Source organism: Mobula birostris, chromosome 9 (genome assembly GCF_030028105.1).
Source record: "Mobula birostris isolate sMobBir1 chromosome 9, sMobBir1.hap1, whole genome shotgun sequence".
Classification (NCBI taxonomy): domain Eukaryota; kingdom Metazoa; phylum Chordata; class Chondrichthyes; order Myliobatiformes; family Myliobatidae; genus Mobula; species Mobula birostris.
This window is the reverse complement of record NC_092378.1, coordinates 113398531-113417999: the sequence shown is the minus strand read 5'-3', so window position 1 is coordinate 113417999 and position 19469 is coordinate 113398531. Positions and strand designations below refer to the sequence as shown.

Here is a 19469-nt window from a genome sequence, read left to right as displayed (position 1 = left end):
GACATAGAATCAGGAGAAGTAGAGTCAGTGTGGATAGAACTGAGGAACAGTAAGGGCAAAAAGACCCTAATATGTGTTATCTACAGGCCCCCAAACAGTAGCATGGATATTGGGTGCAAGTTGAATAGGGAGTTAACAATGGCATGTGGCAAAGGAAATGTCGCAGTAGTTATGGGGGATTTCAACATACAGGTGAACTGGGAAAATCAGGGTGGTACTGGACCCCAAGATAGGGAGTTTGTAGAGTGCCTACGGGATGCATTTTTAGAGCAGCTTGTACGAGAGCCGACCAGGGATAAGGCTGTTCTGGATTTAGTGTTGTGCAATGAACAGGATTTGATAAGTGATCTTGAAGTAAAGGAGCCATTAGGAGGTAGTGACCATAATATTATAAGCTTTTATCTGCAAGTTGAGAGAGATAAGGGCAGATCAGAAGAGTCAGTATTGCTGTTGAACAAAGGAGACCATGGAGCCATAGGGGAGGAGCTGGCCAAAGTTGACTGGTCGGATATCCTAGCAGAAAAGACAGTGGAACAGCAATGGCAGGTGTTCTTGGGAATAATGCACAAGGTGCAACATCAGTTCATCCCCCGGAGAAGGAAGGATTCAAAAGGGGGAAAGTGGCCACAGTGGTTGACAAAGGAAGTCAGAGATAGCATAGCATTAAAAAGAAGAAGTATAACAGAGCTGAAGTGATTGGGAAGACGGATGATTGGGAAATTTTTAAGGAGCAACAGAACTTAACTAAAAAGGCTATACGGGGAGAAAAAATGAGGTATGAACGCAAGCTAGCTAGGAATATAAAAGAGGGTAGCAAAAGTTTTTTTAGGTATGTGAAGAGAAGGAAGATAGTTAAGAAAAATGTTGGGCCCTTGAAGAATGAATTGGGAGAAATTGTTAAGGGAAACAGAGAAATGGCAGAGTCCAGTACCAGAGGGCATGGTTTAAGAATAAGGGGTAGGTCATTTAGGACAGAGTTGAGAAGGTACTTCTTCTCCCAGAGAGTTGTGGAGGTGTGGAATGCGCTGCCTCAGAAGGCAGTGGAGGCCAATTCTCTGGATGCTTTCAAGAAGGAGCTAGATAGGTATCTTATGGATAGGGGAATCAAGGGTTATGGGGACAAGGCAGAAACCGGGTATTGATAGTAGTTGATCAGCCATGATCTCAGAATGGCGGTGCAGGCTCGAAGGGCCGAATGGTCTACTTCTGCACCCATTGTCTATTGTCTACTATCTGTGGAGAGATGGCGAACTGAGTTCCCAGACCCAAGGAGTGTTTCCTGTATATTTGTGTTTAAACTTCAAGTTTCTACCTCTTGTAGTATTTTGCCTGATCAGAAAACAATTGAAAGAAAATAACAAGCAGCAGTAATTGCGTGATTGTTTTATATCTCAGTGGATAAACTAAGATGGGTTAATAGCCTTCCTTGTCCAAAGCTAGCTTGAGAGAAGAAAATCAAGTTGACTTTGTCTGATTTTGAGAACAAGTGCGACCTCTTGTGGTTCTGAACAAAATAGCAGAGAAATATTTTATATCCGTCGTTGGACAGCATGCTGATTGAACTCAGCGAAATAACTGGAGTAATTAATTCACTAAGAACAATCGAAAAAGTATGATAATGCTTTTACCCAGGAAATAATAGCTGTCTTGCTTTCATGAGGCAAATTTATTTGTATTAATAACTTGGTAAGTTTATAATTGATTTTGATTTATCCTTTGTAATAGAATCCCTTTGCACCCAACAGCCTCAATAAAAAGCAAATTTTAAGAAAATGTGAATTCATATTTGACATTTTACTATTGAAATTTGAACTAAGTGAATCCCATTTTTAGAAAACAAACTGGATTTTGACACCAAAATTCACTTCAATTTTGAATATTTTTGTTGTTCTATGTATAATAATAAACCTCGAATCCCTGGTTCAAAGTTCAAAGTAAATTCACTGTCAAAGTAACGATATGTCAGCAGATCCAACTCTGAGATTCATTTTCTTGTGGGCATATTCAATAAATTTATAATATAATAACAACCATAATAAATCAATGAAAGACCGCACCAACTTGGGCACTCAACCAGTGTACAAAAGGGAAGTGTGAAATGCAAAAATAAATAAATAATAATAATTAAATAAATGAGCGATAAATATCAGGAACATGAGATGAAGAGCGCTTGAAAATGAGTCCATGGGCTGTGGGTAAGAATGAACCTGGTGGTGTAAGTCCTAAGGCTCCTGTACCTTTTTCCTGAAGGCAGCAGCGAGAAGAGGACATGACCTGTGTGGTCGGGTCTTTAATGATCGATACTGCTTTCCCGTAACAATGCTTTGTGTAGATGTGGGGAGGGCTTTACCCATAATGGACTGGGCTGTATCCACTCATTTTGGTTGGATTTTCTGTTCAAGGGCATTGGTGTTCCTGTACTTCATTGTGGTGCCACCAGCTAACATACTATCCACTACACGTCTAGGCAGGTTTGTCAAAGTTTTAGATGTCATGCCAAACCTTCACAATCTCTGAAGGAAGGAGAGGCACTGCCACACCTTCTTTGTAATTGCACTTACTTGCTGGGCCCAGGACAGGTCCTCCGAAATAATGACGCCGAGGAATTTAAATTTGCTGATCCTCTCCATCTCTGATTCTCCGATGAGGACTGGCTCATGGACCCCTGGTTTCCTCCTCCTGAAGTCAACAATCAGCTCTGTGGTTTTTCTGACACTGAGCAAGAGGTTGTAGTGGCACCACTCAGCCAGATTTCCAATCTCCCTCCTGTTTCTGATCCATCACCACATTTGATTCGGACTACATCGGAGAATATTGCATTGGAGCTGTGTTTAGCCACACAGTCATAAGTGTAAAGTGAGTAGAGCAGATGGCTAAGTACACTGCGGAGGAGATGTTCTTCCCTGTCCAAACTGACTTGGGTCTGCAAGTGATGAAATCCAGGATTCAATTGTACAAAGAGGTATTGAAGCCCAGGTCTTGAAGCTTAATGATGACAGCCTGAATACTGATCTGTAGTCAATGAAGGCCATCCTGATGTGTGCATCTTTGCTGTTCAGATGTTGCAGGGTTGGGTGAAGAGCCAATGAGATGGCATCTGCTATGGACCTATTGCTCCAGTAGGCAAATTGGAGTGTGTCCAAGTAACTTCTATTCTAATGGTTCGCTATTCCTTCTCCATTCATTCCCCTTCCAATGCAAATACAGGACCTTCCCTCTTGCCTCTCTACTTCTCATCGTCCAGGAAATCCCTTTCAGGTAAAAAACGGTGATTCACTTGCATTTTTCTCTGTTTTGTCTTACCTTTCCTCACCAAAACATGCCCCCTTTTTCCCCTCCTTCCTCTTAACTTTAAGTTCCTCCCACCAAGGACCCGCACCATCCAGGCCATGCTCTCTTCTTGCTGCTGCCAACAGAAAGAAGGTACAGGACCTTCAGAACCCACACCACCAGGTTCAGGAACAGTTACTACCCCTCAAACATCCGGTTCTTGAATCAGAGGAGATTCCAGAACTTCACTCAACTTCATTTGCCCCATCACTTAACTGTTCCCACAAACTCTGGACTTACTTTCAAGGATTCTTCATCTCACGTTCTGAATTTTTTTTATGTGTTCATTATTTCACTAAGTCTATCTGTTTATTTATTCAATCTATTTATTAATTTATCTATCTCTCTATCACTATCACTATCTCTCTCTCCCTCTATCTTGTATTTTCACAGTTTGTTGTCTTTTACACATTGGTGGTTTGTCTGTCTTGTTGGATGCAGTCTTTCATTGATCTTTTTTGTTTTTACTGTATATGCCCTCAAGAAAAAGAAACTCAAGGTTTTATATAGTGATGTATATGTACTTTGATAATAAATTTGCTTTGAACTTTGTTACGCATTCAGAGATGCTCTTCTGCACACCGCTGTTGTAACGCATGGCTATCTGAATTTCTGTTGCTACCCCGTCAGCTTGAATGAGTCTGGCCATTCTCCTCTGACCTCTCTCATTAACAAGGTGTTTTTGCCCAGAGAACTGCTGATCACTGTATAGTTTTTCTTTCGCTATGCTCTGTAAACTTTAGAGACTGTTGTGTGTGAAAATCCCAGACCAGAAGTTTCTGAGATACTCAAACCACCCCGTCTGGCACCAACAATCTTTCCATGGTCAAAGCCACTTAGATCACATTTCTAGCCCATGCTGATGTTTAGTCTGAGCACCAACAGAACCATTAGATCATATCTGCATGTTTTTATGCATTGAGTTGCTGCCACATGATTGGCTGATTAGATATTTGTACGAACAAGCAGGTGTAGAAGTGTACCTAGTAAAGTGTACACTGAGTGTACAAGCTTGATAGCTGATTTTTGTCAAGTTTCAGTGACTCATCTCTAAGTATCAAAAGTCCTAATCTTCTATCACATATACAGAATAATTTCTCTATATACTTCCACCTGTTTATTGGCATTCTCATTCACATAAATTTGTATTTAGATTAGATTATGATTATGATGACACACAGTCCTCTTTTATTGTCATTTAGTACTGCATGCATTAAGAAATGATACAATTTGTTCTTCCAGAATGATATCACAGAAACACAAGACAAACCACAAAAAACTGACAAAAACCACATAATTATAACATATAGTTACAACAGTGCAAAGCAATACCATAATTTGATGAAGAACAGACCATGGTCACGGTAAAAAAAAAAGTCTCAAAGTCTCTGGAAAGTCCCATCATCTCACGCAGACGGTTGAAGGGAGAAACTCTCCCTGCCATGAGCTTCCAGCGCCGCAAACTTGCCGATGCAGCATCCTGGAAGCACCCGACCACAGTCCAACTCTGAGTCCATCTGAAGACTTCGAGCCTCCAACCAGCCCTCTGACACCAAGCACCATTTCTGCCGAGCGCTTTGACCCCGGCCTCGGCAACAGGCAATAGACAAAGTTGAGGATTTGGGGCCTTCCCCTCCGGAGATTCTCAATCGCACAGTAGCAGCGGCAGCGAAGCAAGCATTTCAGAAGTTTCTCCAGATGTTCCTCCGTGCTTCTCATGTATGCCTCCATCAAATCAGGATTGTGCATGGCCCCTATTCAACAAATACGATATCAATTCAGAGCGGCCGTGAGCGCTGCGTCATGCTGCCATCTTCTCCTCCCCTCCTTGCACTCTATGGATTTGCCTGACCTCTATGAACTCTGTCCCTTAACATGCCAGCGTGCACGGCCTCTCCGGCGAATGATATCTGTAATCTGTCAAGTAGTGGACCGTGCACGATTCTGATTTGATGGAGACAGACGTGAGAGTACGGAGGAACATCCGGAAAACTTCTGAAATGCCCACTTTGCTGCTGCTGCTACTGTGTGGTAACCGGAATCTCTGGAGCAGAGGGCCCCGAAATCCTCAGCTTTGTTTGTTTCAGTGGCCTGGGCTAGGTCTAAGGCACTCGGGAGGCTGTATCAGAGGGGCTGGTCAGAGGCTCGAAGTTTTCAGACGGAGCGATGGACTCAGTGTCGGCTGTGGTCAGCTGCTTCCAAGGTATCGGCAAGTTGACGGTGCCTGGAGGTTTATGGCAGGGAGTTTCTCCCTTTTGCCGACTGCTATCGGGGACTCAGGAGTCGATGGACTCGGGGAATTTGAGACTTTTTTTTACTGTGCCCATGGTCTGTTCTTTATCAAATTATGGTATTGCTTTGCACTGCTGTAACTATATGTTATAATTATGTGGTTCTGTCAGTGTTAGTCTTTGGTCTGTCCTGTTTTCTGTGATATCACTCTGGAGAAACATTGTATCATTTCTTAATGCATGTATGCATTTCTAAATGACAATAAAAGAGGACTGAGTGTTCTCATAATCTAATCTAATCGACCTGTCTACATCTGATCAACTCAGACCTTGCCGTTTTCAGTCACTTCAAGTTTGGCAACAAAAAAAATTACTAAATTTTATATTCCCATTTCCTAATCATTTATGTACATTAAAAACATTGATGGACCTGCAATTGATTCTTGGGATGAGCATTCATAAAATTCCTGTCATTCTTCCTTCCGTCTTGTTGCTCTTCCAATCTTAATGCCAATATTATTTTATAGCTTGTGAGCTGTTCTCATTTGCTATAATGCTTGGTTTTAATTTTCATATTTTGTCTCAAAATAAAAGATATTCAATCAGTTCTGCAGCTGCATTAGTTTTCTCAATATAAGGTACAGTATTGAGAAAGAGCTTTTATTGCAGTAATTGCATGTCAACATCTCTTCAGAGTACAGATGTCTCAGTTAACATGCCAGAGTAAAACTGGCTTTACTGTCAGAGTCACAACAGAACCTAGAACATAGAACAGTACAGCACAGGAACAGGCCATTCGGCCCACAATATTCTGGCAAACCAGCTAAAAAGCAAATCAAAAACACCCAAACACTAATCGCTCCTCCCTACACCACGTCCATATCCCTCCATCTTCCTCACATCTCATCTAAGCATCTCTTAAAAGCCTTTAGTATATTTCCCTCTACCACTATACCAGGCGGTGCATTCCTGACATCCACCACACTCTGAGTAAAAAACTTACTCCTGATATCCCCTTTGAACCTACCCCTTCTCACCTTCAATGCATACCGTCTGGTGTTAGGCATTTCTACCCTGGAAAACAGGTACTCCCTCTCTACTCTATCTATGCATCTCATAATCTTGTAAACCTCTATCCGATCTCCCTTCAGCCTCCACTACACCAGAGAAAATAACTTAAGTTGATTCAGCCTCTCATGGTAGCACATGCCCTCTAAACCAGGCAGCATCCTGGTAAACCTCTTCTGCATCCTCTCCAAAGCCCCGACATCTTTCCAATAGTGCAGCAACCAGAATTGTATGCCATACTCCAGATGTGGCCTAACCATAGCTTTATAAAGTTACAACACAACCTCTTGACCTTTGAACTCAATGCCTCATATAATAAAAGCAGACATTCCATAAGCCTTCTTAACCACCATATCAGCCTGTGTAGCCACTTTCAGGGAGTTATGAACTTGGATCCCAAGATCTCTCTGCTCAGCAACAGTGTTAAGGATCTTGTCCTTTGCAGTGGACTGTCTCCTTGTATTTGCCCTACCAAGGTGCAACATCCTCACGTTTATCTGTGTTAACTCTACCTGCCGTTTCTCAGCCCATATCTGTAACTGATCTATATCGTGCTGTATTCTTTGCCAGTCTTCTACACTATCTACAACTCCACCAAACTTGGTATCACTCACAGACTTACGAACCCACCGATCTACATTTTCAACCAGGTCGTTTATATACATCACAAAACGGCAGAGATCCCTGCCGAGACAGGCCTCCAACTCGAATAAGTCCTTTCAACCACTACCCTCAGTCTTCTATGCACAAGCCAGTTCTGAATTCAAACAGCCAATTCGCGGCAGACGCCATGCATCTTAACTTTCTGGATTAGCCTCCCATGAGGGACTTAGTCAGAATCCAAATCAGGTTTATTATCACCAGCATATGTCATGAGATTTGAATTGAATTGACTTTATTACTTACATCCTTCATATATGTTAGGAATAAAAATCTTTATGTTACATCTCCATCTAAATGTACAATGTGCAATTTATAGTAATTTATAATAAATAGTATGTACAACAGGATGGACAATATAACTTAGAAATACAGTTGTGTCAGCATAAGTTAATCAATTTTGCTGTCCCGGAGCCTGCTGGTCCTGGCTTTTATGCTGTGGTACAGTTTCCCAGATGGTAGCAGCTGGAACAGTTTGTGTTTGGGGTGATTCAGGTCCCCAGTGATCCTTCGGGCCCTTTTTACACACCTATCTTTGTAAATGCCCTGATTAGTGGGCTGTCCGCACCACTCTCTGCAGAGCCCTGCGATTGAGGGAGGTACAGTTCCCATACCAGGCAGTGATGCAGCCAGTCAGGATGCTCTCAATTGTGCTATAGAAAGTTCTTGGGATTCGGGGGCCCACACCAAACTTCTTCAACCATCTGAGGTGAAAGAGGCGCAGTTTTGCCTTTCTTACCACACAGCCAGTATGTACAGGCCACGTGAAATCCTCGATGATGTTTATGCCGAGGAACTTAAAGCTGTTCACCCTCTCAACCCCAGATCCATTGATGTTAATAGGGGTTAGCCCGTCTCCATTCCTCCTCTAATCCACAACCAGCTCCTTTGTTTTTGTGACATTGAGGGAGAGGCTGTTTTCTTGACACCACTGTGTCAGGGTGATGACTTCTTCTCTGTAGGCTGCCTCATTATCGTTTGAGATAAGGCCAATCAGTGTAGTGTCGTCAGCAAATTTAATTAGCGGATTGGAGCTGTGGATGGTAACACAGGGAGTAAAGGAGGGGGCTTAGTACACAGCCCTGAGGGGCACCTGTGTTGCGGGTCAGAGGGGCAGAAGTGAAGGAGCCCACTCTTACCACCTGCCAGCGATCTGACAGGAAGTCCAGGATCCAGCTACACAAGGCTGGGTGAAGGCCGAGGTCTCTGAGCTTCTTGTCGAGCCTGCAAGGAATTATGGTGTTGAATGCTGAACTGTAGTCCAAGAACAGCATTCTCACAGAAGCATCCCTCTTCTCCTGATGTGTAAGGACGGTGTGTAGAGCTGTGGCTATTGCATCATCTGTCAGTCGGTTATGTGGGTAGGTGAATTGTAGGGGGTCCAGTATGGGTGGCAGCTGCAGATGTAGTCCTTGACCAGCCTCTCAAAGCATTTGCTTATTATTGAGGTGAGTGCGACAGGACGCCAGTCATTCAGGTATGTTACCTTGGTCTTTTTAGGTACTGGAACAATGGTGGATGTTTTGAAGCAGGAGGAGGCAGCAGTTAACTTTGCAGCAGCAGTACAATACAATACATAATAATATAGAAAAATAAGTAAAGCAATTACAGTAACATATATGTATGTATGGGGTGTATGGGGTGTCAGGGAGGGGTAGCACCTCTGGTGGGGGAACATGTCGTGTCCTTTTCAGGGCGGTTAGTCCACCTTTGGTCCCCACCTGGCACTCAGCTCTCACCTGTGGCTCCCCGTAGCTGTTTGCATGCGACAGCGGCCACATCCCGGGCAACGGCTTCGACAAGCCGGCTAAACCAGGTGAGGGTAGCCGACGGGTCTCAAACCCTCGGTGTGATAGGGAGTTGTCTATCCCAGCATGTGAAGACAGACTCCGGCGGATTGAGCGGACGAGACCAATGGAAGGTCCAACGGTCAAGAAGGCGGTCTCTGCAAGCGTCGTGGAACGTGTAGAGCAGGACAAGACACAGAAGACGTCCTGGTCATCCACTGCGCCTAGTCCCATCTCCAGCCGTCTAGACTGTGTCTTGCCACTGGATCCAGATGGGAATTGGGAAGAGAGAGTGAGGCTGACACCGCACAACTCTCCCTCACTTAAATCCAAATGACGCGCTAGTCTCGACACCATCATATGACGCGCTAGTCTCGACACCATGTCGAGGTCCTCAACGACGTCAATGATGGACGAACAACATATGTATATTAAATAGTTAAATTAAAATAGTGCAAAAACAGAAATAATAGAAAGTGAGGTTCAATGTCCATTTAGGAATCGGATGGCAAAGGGGAAGAAGCTGCTCCTGAATTGCTGAGTGTGTGCCTTCAGGCTTCTGTACCTCCTTCCTGGTGGTAGCAATGGGAAGAGGACATGTCCTGGGTGATGGGGGTGCTTAATGATGGACACCGCCTTGAGGTATCGCTCCTTGAAGGTGTCTTGGATACTATGGAGGCTAGTGCCCGTGATGGAGCTGACTGATTTTACAGCTTTCTGTAGCTCCTTTCGATCCTGTGCAGTAGCCACACTCGCCCCCGTACCAGACAGTGATGCAGCCTGTCAGAATGCCTTCAATGATACATCTGTAGAAGTTTTCGCATGTCAAACGTCTTACTAAAATCCATGTAGACAGCATCCACTGCCGTAGCCTCATCAACCTCTCTCACCACCTTTTCAAGAAACCCTATCCAGTTGATAAGAAGCAAACTGCCCTGCTGTAAGCCATGCTGGCTCTCCCTACTTCATCCGTGGATTTCCAAATGCCATGAGCCCTCTACCTAAGAATTTCCTCCAGCAATCTATCTACAACGGACGCGAGAGTCATTGGTCTATAGTTCCCAGGATTTTCCTTTGTTCCCTTCTTAAATAGAGGTACGAGGTTAGTGATTCGCCAGTCCTCCAGGACCTTCCCTCCAGTGGAGGAATGTTCTTGATGTGCTGCTTCAAGAGGGCAACATCCATCATCAAACATCCCCACCATCCTGCCCATGTCCATGCCATCTTCTCACAGTGACCATCCGGCAGTGCTACAGAAACCTGAGGTCACACAACACCAAGTTCGACTGTAGCAAAAAGCTACCATTTGGCTCTGAACCCACATGCACAATCCCAATCATTACAGTATAGTGACATAATGACCACCTCAGTCACTCCGTACTAACGTGGACTTTGTTTTGTTTTTGTTCTAATTATGTTTTTTTGTAAAAATGAAGTATAATGTTTGGTTAATTTATGTTTGTTATTGTGAATATTGCTTATAGGATGCTATGTGTCTGTGATGCTACAAATAAGTTTTTCAATGCACCTCTGCACACATGCATGTGCTTGTGTGTGTGTGTGTGTGTGTGTATGGTGTGTATGTGCGTGACTGGGTGTGTGTGTGTGTGTGTGTGTGTGTGTGTGTGTTTGTGCACGTGCATGCGTTTGTGTATACACATACACAAGTTTGTCACATGCACAATGTGTGCAAATAGGTTATTGTGCTCTGTACGTAATAATTTTGGCTGTGTTTCAGAAGTATTCTCCAGGATTACTTTATATTCTCTGTTTGAAGTCGTTATTGAAAGTAAAATTGAAATATAGCATAAGATGCGATTTTTTCTCTTCCTGAATTTGCATACACTGTATTCACCGGAGGAGCTGAAGGAAGGGAATCTGCCTGCAGAGGGCAGGGGCGATGATGAATGGCTGGGTGGGTGAGTGAGTGAGCGCCCCCTAGGGGCGGCGCTCCCATTGATAAATCGCGAGGCTCCCGCCACTCCCGGCATGCCGCGCGGGTGCTGATGGCGGCCGCTTCGCGACCCAGTGGCGTTGATCCGCTGGCCGGGTTCCCTTTCCCGACCGGGGCCGGGAGCGGCAGCGATGACATCGGGAGAAGCGGGGTCCAAGGCGGCGCAGATCGGCCCAAAAAACCGTGCCGGGCTTGCGTGGACTTCAAGACGTGGATTCGGGAGCAGAAGAAGCTGGCGGTGTCCGCGGGGAAGGAAGTGGTGAGGAACGATGGGTGGACAGAGCGGTCGTCGAGGGGTGAGGGAGGCTCCGAGCGCAGCACCTGTACGGTGGAGAAGGGTCATGTCCACCCGGGAGGGCCTATTGAGGAAAGCAGTCTGACGTTAATTGACACTTATACTTTCAATGTCATTGATTACAGAGCACGCAAACGGGCCATTTGGCCAAAGTGGTCCATGCTGACCAAGAAGTCTAACCTATTTCCATTTTCCCACATATGGTTAACCTCTTAATCCCTCCTATCCATCTGCCTAGTTGCCTTTTAAATGCTGTTAATGTACCTGTCTGGACCACCCTCTGGGAGGAAAAAGTTGCCTGTCAGATTCCTGTTAAGTCTCTGTCTGCTGACCTTTGGCCTTCTAGTTCTTGATTCCCCTGCCCTGGGAAGACTGTGCGCATTCACCCTATCTGTGCCTTTCATGAAGGTGCATACTTCCCTAAGAATTCTCATCATGCTCCTATGTTCCAACGAGTCTGAACCTCTCTCCATGTGCAGTTGGTTGACTCCAAGTCAACATCCTCAAATCTTTGTGCTCTTTCCAGCTTAGTGGCACTTTCCTTAGCAGGGTGGCCAAAACAACACACACAAAGTGCTGGTGGAACACAGCAGGCCTGACAGCATCCATAGGAAGAAGCACAGTCAATGTTTCAGGTCGAGACCCTTTGTCAGGACTCACTATTCCAAATGCAGCACAACATCCCAGAATCTATACCCAATGCCCTGACTGATGAAGGCCAGTGTTTCAAAATTCTTCTTCACCATCCTGTCTACTTGAAGTGTCACATCAGTGATGTTTGTACCTTTTTGAAAATGTCATGAAGGAGAAGATACCTGGTTTATAATTTTGTTTCCTGCACTTTAGCCTTTCTAATGCTCTAAATAGTTTTTTTTTGGCAGACACCACTGGCTGTCACCTCATCCAGCAACAGCCAGTGTGTGTATAGTAGTGGAGGACCTAGTGTCTGTGGAAAGCATCTTGTAGTTGCAGGAATTCTTCAGGGGCCAGGTAGAATAATCATATAGTTCAGAAACAGGCCCTTCACCCATTGACATTAGCCCAATTTTATTCCCCCTCTTTTTCCTCTCAGTTCTTCCCCTCCCCCCCTGAAAATTTGCAGTGGGCCACTAACTTGCCAATCTAAGCATGTGGGAGAACAGCCCAGTCACGGAAGGAATACGCAGACTTCGCATGGGCAGTGCCAGTGGTCAGGTTTGAACCTTTTGCTGGAGTTCTATTCTGTGTCAGAGTCGCTCTGTCAGTGACTGGATACAAAGACAGATCCAGAAGGAAATTCTTTTCTTCTCCTCTTTGTGTTGGGTGGTCAAAGTGTAGTGAATCTTGGTGCAATCTTGTTTTGTTTTGAGTTGTGAGCTCAAACACCTCTCCAACAGTTCAAAGTATCACTTCACTGCATTGCTGAGGAATTCCTGCAGCCCAGTGCACTTGTGTCTACTTTGCTGAAGTGCTTTGAGAGGTTGATCATGGCCAGAATCAACTTCTGCCTGAGCAAAGACCTGCAATTTGCCTATCGCCACAATAGGTCTGCAGCAAATACAATCTCACGTCTCTCCACTCGGCCTTGGATCTCCTGGACAATAGTAATACCTACATCAGGCTGCTGTTTATTGATTGCAGCTTTTTGATTCAACACAATCATACCCTCAGTTCTAATCAACAAGCTTCAGAACCTGGGCCTCTGTGCTTCCCTCTACAATTGGATCGTTGACATCCTCACCACAAGACCACAGTCAGTGCAGATTGAAAGTAAAGTCTCCTCGCTGACGATCAACACTGGCACATCTCAAGGATGTGTGCTTAGCATACTGCTTTACTCTCTCTACACCTAAGACTGCGTGGCTAGGCACAGCTCAAATGCCCTCTATGAATTTGCCAATGACACAGCTGTTGTTGGCAGAAATTCAGATGGTGACGAGGTGTACAGGAATGAGATAGGTCAGATGGTTCATTGGTATTGCAACAACAAAATGGCACTGAGCATCCGTAAGACCAAGGAATTGATTGTGGACTTCAGGAAGGGGAAGTTGATGGGGCACACGCCAGTCCTCATCGAGGAATCAGGAGTGGAAAGGGTGAGCAGTTTCATGTTCTTGGTTCTCAACATCTCTGAAGGTTTATCCTGCGCCCAACATTATGACGCAATTACAAAGGCAAGACCGCGGCTATTTTTCATTAGGAATTTGAGGAGACTAGGTAAGTCACCAAATACTTGCAAATTTCTACAGATGTACCGTGGAGAGCACTCTAACTGGTTGTATCAACGTCTGATGGGTGGGGCTGGATTTCCACTGCACAGGATCAGAAAACCTGCAGAAAGCTGTAAACTCAGCCAACTCCATCACGTGTGCTAGCCTCTGAGGCATCAAGGTCACCTTCAAAAGACAATAGCTCAGAAAATGTTGTCCCTCATCACCCAGAACATACCCGCTTCTCATTGATACCATCAAGGAAGGAATACAGGAGCTTGAAGACCAAGAACAGCCTTTTTTCGACCGCTGTCAGATTTTTGAATGGCCAATAACCCCATGAGCACGACATCACTTTTTTTTCTCTTTTTGCACTACTTATTTCATTTAATTTTTAATATATTATAATTATAGTTTTACAAATTATTATGTATTGCATTGTACTACTGTTGCAAAACAACAAATTTCATGATGTAGGCTAATGATATTAAACCTGGTTCTTACGTGTATCATTTTATGTATGGATGTGTTTTGATTTATGGAGTTCAGTAGATTGACAGCAGATTCTTGGACAATATTTGAAAATCTGGTTGAAATCTAACTTAATGTTAAGACCTCAGCCGAAATGTGACATCAAAACTAGGTTTGTATACAAACTAATGATGTATCCAATGTGGAATTTGACAGTGTTTTCTCACCTTGGGTTGGGATGTAGAAAGCAACATCTTACAAAGTGGTTGAAGCAAATAGCAGAGATGCATTAAAGGAAAGATTGAATAAGGGGATATTGAATAAGGTTTGTAAGGGGAAGTGCCACCTGCATTATGGGTGCTCAGCGATATGCACACATCCACTGCTGGCTGTGATGACTTTGTTTTGGTACGTGTCTAGGGTACTGATTATTTTTGTATTATGATGTTGTTACTGCACTGTTTCTGTAGCACCACATTCCCCATTAGACTAATAACAGCCTGGAAGCCCTAGAAGATTCAAAATGTTGCACCGAGGAACCAACGCAATTGTCATCTTTCTTCCAGTGCAAAAAGAGTAGTTCAGTGCAGTTTAGTTAGTGAGTTGGAGATGTCTACATGAAATCCTACTTGTATTGGAAACAGAGCAGCTTGATCTTTTTTTATCAACAGGACATTATACCTTCCCTTCCTGATTCAATAAGTAACTGCATGATGTAGCTTGCAAGATTGCTATTTTGTCAAGATGTGATGTAGGGTTAATTGAATACTCCATATCAAAATGAGAATTTTTATTAAGACATTGGATGATGTGGGGAAATTTAACCTATATATAGATCAGCAGTCATGCTTTTGATAAGTAGAACAGACTTAAAGCTAAATGATCCTGATAAATGAAAAGTGATGCATTTTGGCAGGTCAGATAAAAGTAGGGCCTGAAGGAGTGTTGATGAACAGAAGGATCTTGGAGTATAGGTCCAGTGAAAACCTGAAAGTGGCAGCACAGGTAGATAGGGTGGTGAAGACTATATGAGATGCTTACCTTCACTAATCAAGGTACAGAATGCAAGAGCAGAGACATCATGTTACAAATCTGTAAATTGTCATTTATACCACCCCTGGAATATTGGATGCCGTTCTCTAGGAATGCTGTAATTCACCAGAATGTTACCAGGATTAGAGTTTATCAGTTACGGGAAGAGATTGATTGGCTGGGTCCTAGAACAGAGGAGCTGAAGGGTGACCTGGTAGAGATGTACAAAATTATGAAAGGGATTGATAATCTTTCCCCACATGGTGAGGATCTCTAAAGAGGGTATAGGTATAGGTGAGAGGGTATCTGGAGGGTGGGGGAGTTTCTTCATGCATAGCATTGTTAGAAGTTGGAATTCACTGAGGAGATTGAGGAGCACAATACTTAAGAAAGCATTTAGACAAGCACTTGAGTCACCAAGCAATGGACCAGAAGCATATAGAAAAAGATATAGTTTAGATAAAACAGTGGTAAGTATGGACCTGTGTGGGCTGAAGGTCCTGTTTCTCTGCTGTACAACTCTGATTTATTCCTCATCCGAAATCCAATTAATGACTTTGGAGCTGATTCCTTTGTGTTGGTGGTTGTACACTTGGGCTGTGTGCAGACTGTTCTATGTGGGGGGGGGGGGGTATATATGATTCAAATTTGATTAACAAATGCCATTAAAGCAAATACCTCATATTTTGAACTGCTTTTGCCGTTCAGTATAGGGTTAGGTATGGCCATCACTAACTCTATTGGATGGTAAAATGGGCTTAAAAGGTTGTACACCTTAGATCTGTTCTGACATTGTCATAGAGCAATGCAACACAGATACAGTCCCTCCAGCCCCTTGAGTCCCTGCCACTCAGCTGGTCCCAGTTTCTAGTGTTCAACCCATGTCCCTCAAATCCTGCCCCTGCATCTGCCTATCCAAGTGCTTTTTAAATGATGCTGTTGTACCTGCCTCAACCACTTCTGGCTGCTCGTTCCATATACTCTTCGTGTTTTCTAAATGGGACTTAAACTGAATTGCCCTCTAGTCTGCTCCATTTGCATCACTTGAGAAATTGCTTTTGCTCTTTTAATTCGACCTGATTTACATGTAATCCTGGAAAATGTGAATAAAGTAACATATTCTACTTTTAAAATAAAGTTTTAGCTCTAGTATGGTAGGATTTCTCTTCAGTCAGTTACTGCAGAATTCTTTGTTGAGCACTGCTTTAGAATTGATCTTGTATACTTTATATTTTTGTTTTCCATCTGCAGGATGTTGCAGAGGATCTGGATAAAGAGCGTCCTGTTGAATGTCCTTTAGATCGTGAAGAGCTAGGGAGGAACACTTGGTCTTTTCTTCATACAATGGCTGCTTATTATCCAGACAAGCCCACCACCAATCAACAGGAGGACATGAAACAGTTTATTTCTTTGTTTTCGAAGTTCTTTCCCTGTGAGGACTGTGCAAAAGATTTGAGAGACAGGTCAGTGTGATGTAGTTTCTTTTTTCAGCACCTGTTTGTTTTAGACTACCATCATAGAGTTGAAAAAAAATGCTACATCTGCTAACAACATATTAAGTGGCTACCCCAATTAGCCGGTTTCATGGGAATAGTTAAAGAGATATTTTAAAAAACAGAAACTACCATTTAACTGGGTAACAAATTATGTATTTGAATGTAATACAGAACAAATTAGAATGCTATCAATAATACTACAGTATTATAAAACTGTATATTAGTTCCAAATATTTATCAATGGAAGATGTAATCCAGTTTTTTTTGATTGATGTAAATGAACAAAATCAGCACCAGCACCTAGCACAGATAATGGGCTGCCTTCATAGCCTTCCCGCATGAAGTAGTGTTGTAATCCAACAATAAATTTGCTGGCATCCTGTGTAGTCACCAGCTCAAGTTCAGATGTATCATCTTCATCACTTTACACCTTTTTTTAATAAAAAAAACACAATTATCAAAAATCACTGCTTTTTGAATCGGTGTTCGTCAGACCAAGTGGATAACATAACATAAACACGTGCAACTGACACTATTTTAAAAACTGTTAGTTCCAAGCATGGTGTACTGATGCTGGTTAGAAACTGTTCGGCAAGAGTCTTCTGTCTTAACTAAGCAGCAGAGTGTCCCAAGTAAAAGGCTGCCATGATTAACCAGTGGCCCAATTAATGTACTGTATGTATATGATATCCTGAACCATTTTAAGATGAAGTTCAATTGAGTAAATCGTGATTCAGGCTTTCAACTGATTAATTGAAAAGAAAATTTTGCACACCCCCTTCTCTCTCTTCCTGAAGACCATGGGCTCCTTGTTCAAATGTACTTGTTTTGCTGCTGTCTTACACAATAATTGCATGATTATTTGTACAGGTGCAACAAGTTCTTCCAATAGAGGTAATAGTGGCTGAACCAGTTCCTGACCTTTCCTAATGGTGTCACAGTAGCGTTTCTAGCTAACAATTAAAAGTAGGAATCCTGGCTACTTGTACTTCCTCCTCTCAGAGATGCAGAGATAGACTGGCTGCTACTCCATTTTGGCCCACAACCTTTCTGGTCCAATGACTTAGTTGTTCACTGTATAATATTGCTAAATGTATGAAGAGTTTGTTGTATATAACTAAGTAGAAACAAGATGCTGGAAGTACTCAGCAGCCCAGGCTGAATCTATGGAAGGAAGACAATGTTTGCATTTTACATCAAAAATGGAAAATTTAGAGATTGCAGCTATGCAAAGAAAAGGGAAAGATAAACAACAAAGGAGGGTCTGAGAGGATAGGATGCAGTTATGTTTTATTGAACAGTTGGATCTGTATCTTCAGCTGCTATCTACAGTAGCTGAGGAGTGGTTGTAGTGTGATTGAATGCTGTTGTAGAAAGACAACGTGCTCTCCCTCAACCAGTTTCATGGGACTGGTATGGAAAGCCAAGATCAGAATGAGAGCAAAATGGAGAATTGAAGTGTCCATTAATGCATGCTTGTGTTATGTCTGTAGACCTGAGTGAGGGGTATCCAAGACCAGATCTCCAATCGTTGGTGTATGTGTAGTGGAAAGAGAAGTGTGAGTGCAAAATGCAATATTCAAGGAATTGGCTGTCTTAACAGGAAGGTGCCTTTGGGGCTCTGAATTGTGGAATTTTCTCATGATCTGTAAAGGAAAGTAGAAAATCAGGACATGGGATGAGCATCACCTCAAAAACCAAGGCACTAACATCCCAAGGGAAATGGCAAGGCATAAGATAACAAACATATTTCTTTCTAGTGAAATCTTTGGAAAACTTTGATTATACTGCACCAAATGCTAATCGTTTTATCTTTGTTCCACTGTTACAGATTGAAGGTAATTCCACCTGACACTAGCAACAGGTATAAACTTTCTCAGTGGATGTGCCTTCTCCACAATGATATCAGCAAACGGATAGGAAAACCAGAGTTTGATTGCTCCAAGGTGGATGAGCGATGGAAAGATGGTTGGAAGGATGGTTCATGTGATTGAATTATTTTTATTTAAAATCTCAAGTTTGGCTTGGAATTGTGTGTGTTTTTTTTCTTACTCTTGACAAAATGTTACTTGGTTTTGGTAATATGGAAATCACGATGTATGGTACCTTTATATTTTCTCCTCCCACTTGTACCTTCTTGACTGTCAATTCTCAATTTCAGGTTGGTGATGTCTCAAGGTGTTCATCCAGTTCTAATTGTTCGGTTCTAAATTCATACTCCCTCTGTCCTCTAGAGGGTGCAGTTGAGTCAGGATGATAATTTGTATGAAGACTTAACGCTTGTTCCTGGCTGGATCTAGCTGTAACAGACAATTGAAGAAAGCTTATTTTCTACAATCTGTAAGAATAAGTTGTTTTGGAAAGTGGAATGTTCAGGTTTTCCATCTCTCTTTTCATTGGATTTGCACAAAATTTAACATTTTGCTGGATTTCAGTTATTTTTTCATTTGGTTGCCACACAGAAACAAGTGGTAACTTTAAACATTTGGCGCTATTTCAATAGCAAATGAAGACCACTGAGCCACACTCGCATTTGGAGAATCACATTTTCATTTGCTTGTGAACTAATAAACCAGTTTTTATAATGGTTAACGTTTGTTGCGATTTTAGAAGAATTATATAAGGTTTGGGATGAATCAGTGAATCCATGAAACTGCTGGGGCAAGAAAATTGATTCTGATCCTATCGTACTAGTTGTCCGCTGGACTTGTACTAATGTAGCTGAGTTTTTAATGATGTCTGCCATTTTGACCAATACATTAATACAATAGCAGTCACTCCTTGTGATAAATGATGAATGTTCTAGCATTTGGATAATGTTTTCAAATTTGAAGCTTGTTGGAATTATTGTTGGCGTGGCAAGTGAAAAAGTCACTGTTTCAAAGCAGTTTTGTCAGATTTAAAGTATACACGTTACAAATTATTTACCATCTTTGTCGCAGCTCACACTGCCCCC

The 19469-nt window shown here is 42.8% G+C and overlaps 1 protein-coding gene across 1 annotated transcript; it reads left to right on the top strand.

Annotated features, from left to right (window-relative positions):
- Positions 1–11070: 11070 nt before the first annotated feature.
- On the top strand, positions 11071–19105 carry gfer (growth factor, augmenter of liver regeneration (ERV1 homolog, S. cerevisiae)). The gene is made up of 3 exons (XM_072268633.1): positions 11071–11289; positions 16269–16480; positions 18345–19105. The coding sequence occupies exons 1-3, from the start codon at positions 11083–11085 to the stop codon at positions 18505–18507; spliced, it is 582 nt and encodes a 193-aa protein (XP_072124734.1). The 5' UTR covers positions 11071–11082; the 3' UTR covers positions 18508–19105.
- The last annotated feature ends 364 nt before the right edge of the window (positions 19106–19469 follow it).